We start from the raw sequence: 1,086 nt of genomic DNA, 5'->3' as shown, positions 1-1,086 counted from the left end.
ATAAAATGGTCCCACCCGGGTTTGAACCGGGACCCCTCACTACGTAAAAGTGATGTGATAACCAACTACACCATGAAACCAACACACATAAAAGTCAGAAAGAGTGAAAAGGGTCATATAGGGTATAAGGTATAAGGTAGAAGATGATATAAGTTATAGTGTATAATAACATAAGAATAAGGTAGAAAAGTATAGAATAGTTAATAAAGAATATAAAGAATATAAAGAATATAAAGAATATAAAGAATATAAAGAATATAAAGAATATAAAAAATATAAAAAATATAAAAAATATAATAAAGGATAAGTTGAAATAATATAAAAAAGGTAGATTACCTGACGTTCCCATCTGTGTGAACATAATGGTACTGATCAGGCTCTAAGCATCTTTACTTCCGTGTTCGGATGGGAACGGGTGTATCCTACTTGATATGAACCTACCGATGAAAGAATAAGAAAAGCACTAAAGAGGTATAAGGTAAGAAGTATAAAGTATAAAGTATAAAGTATAAAGTATAAAGTATAAAGTATAAAGTATAAAGTATAAAATATAAAGTATAAAATATAAAGTCTAAGTAATAATATAAAATATAAAATATAAAATAAGAAATATAAAGTCTAAGTAATATACATACATAGATACATAGAAAAGGATAGAAATATAGGAGTAGAAGTATAAGTAATAATATAGGTACATATATAGAAAAGAAGATAAGAAGGTATAAAGGTATAAAGATAAGTTGACATATAAAGGTATAAAAGGTATAAAAGGTATAAACATATAAACATATAAAGGTATAGAGATAATAAGTATAAAATGGTTCCACCCGGGTTTGAACCGGGGACCCTCACTACGTAAAAGTGATGTGATAACCAACTACACCATGAAACCAACACACATAAAAGTCAGAAAGAGTGAAAAGGGTCATATAGGGTATAAGGTATAAGGTAGAAGATGATATAAGTTATAGTGTATAATAACATAAGAATAAGGTAGAAAAGTATAGAATAGTTAATAAAGAATATAAAGAATATAAAGAATATAAAGAATATAAAGAATATAAAGAATATAAAGAATATAAAAAA

General features: G+C 26.3%; 1 protein-coding gene across 1 annotated transcript; it reads right to left on the bottom strand.

Annotated features, from left to right (window-relative positions):
- Positions 1-372: 372 nt before the first annotated feature.
- On the bottom strand, positions 373-901 carry EIN_293630 (hypothetical protein; the record flags this gene model as incomplete). Its single annotated transcript, XM_004184760.1, has 3 exons — positions 373-571; positions 636-851; positions 879-901. 3 exons carry the CDS (start codon positions 899-901, stop codon positions 373-375), a joined length of 438 nt encoding a protein of 145 aa, XP_004184808.1.
- Between the last annotated feature and the right edge of the window lie 185 nt (positions 902-1,086).

The sequence above is a fragment of the Entamoeba invadens genome, assembly GCF_000330505.1.
Source record: "Entamoeba invadens IP1 unplaced genomic scaffold scaff_1105074726199, whole genome shotgun sequence".
Classification (NCBI taxonomy): domain Eukaryota; phylum Evosea; order Mastigamoebida; family Endamoebidae; genus Entamoeba; species Entamoeba invadens.
Note: the sequence above shows the minus strand (reverse complement) of the source record. Positions and strands in the feature narration are given on the sequence as shown.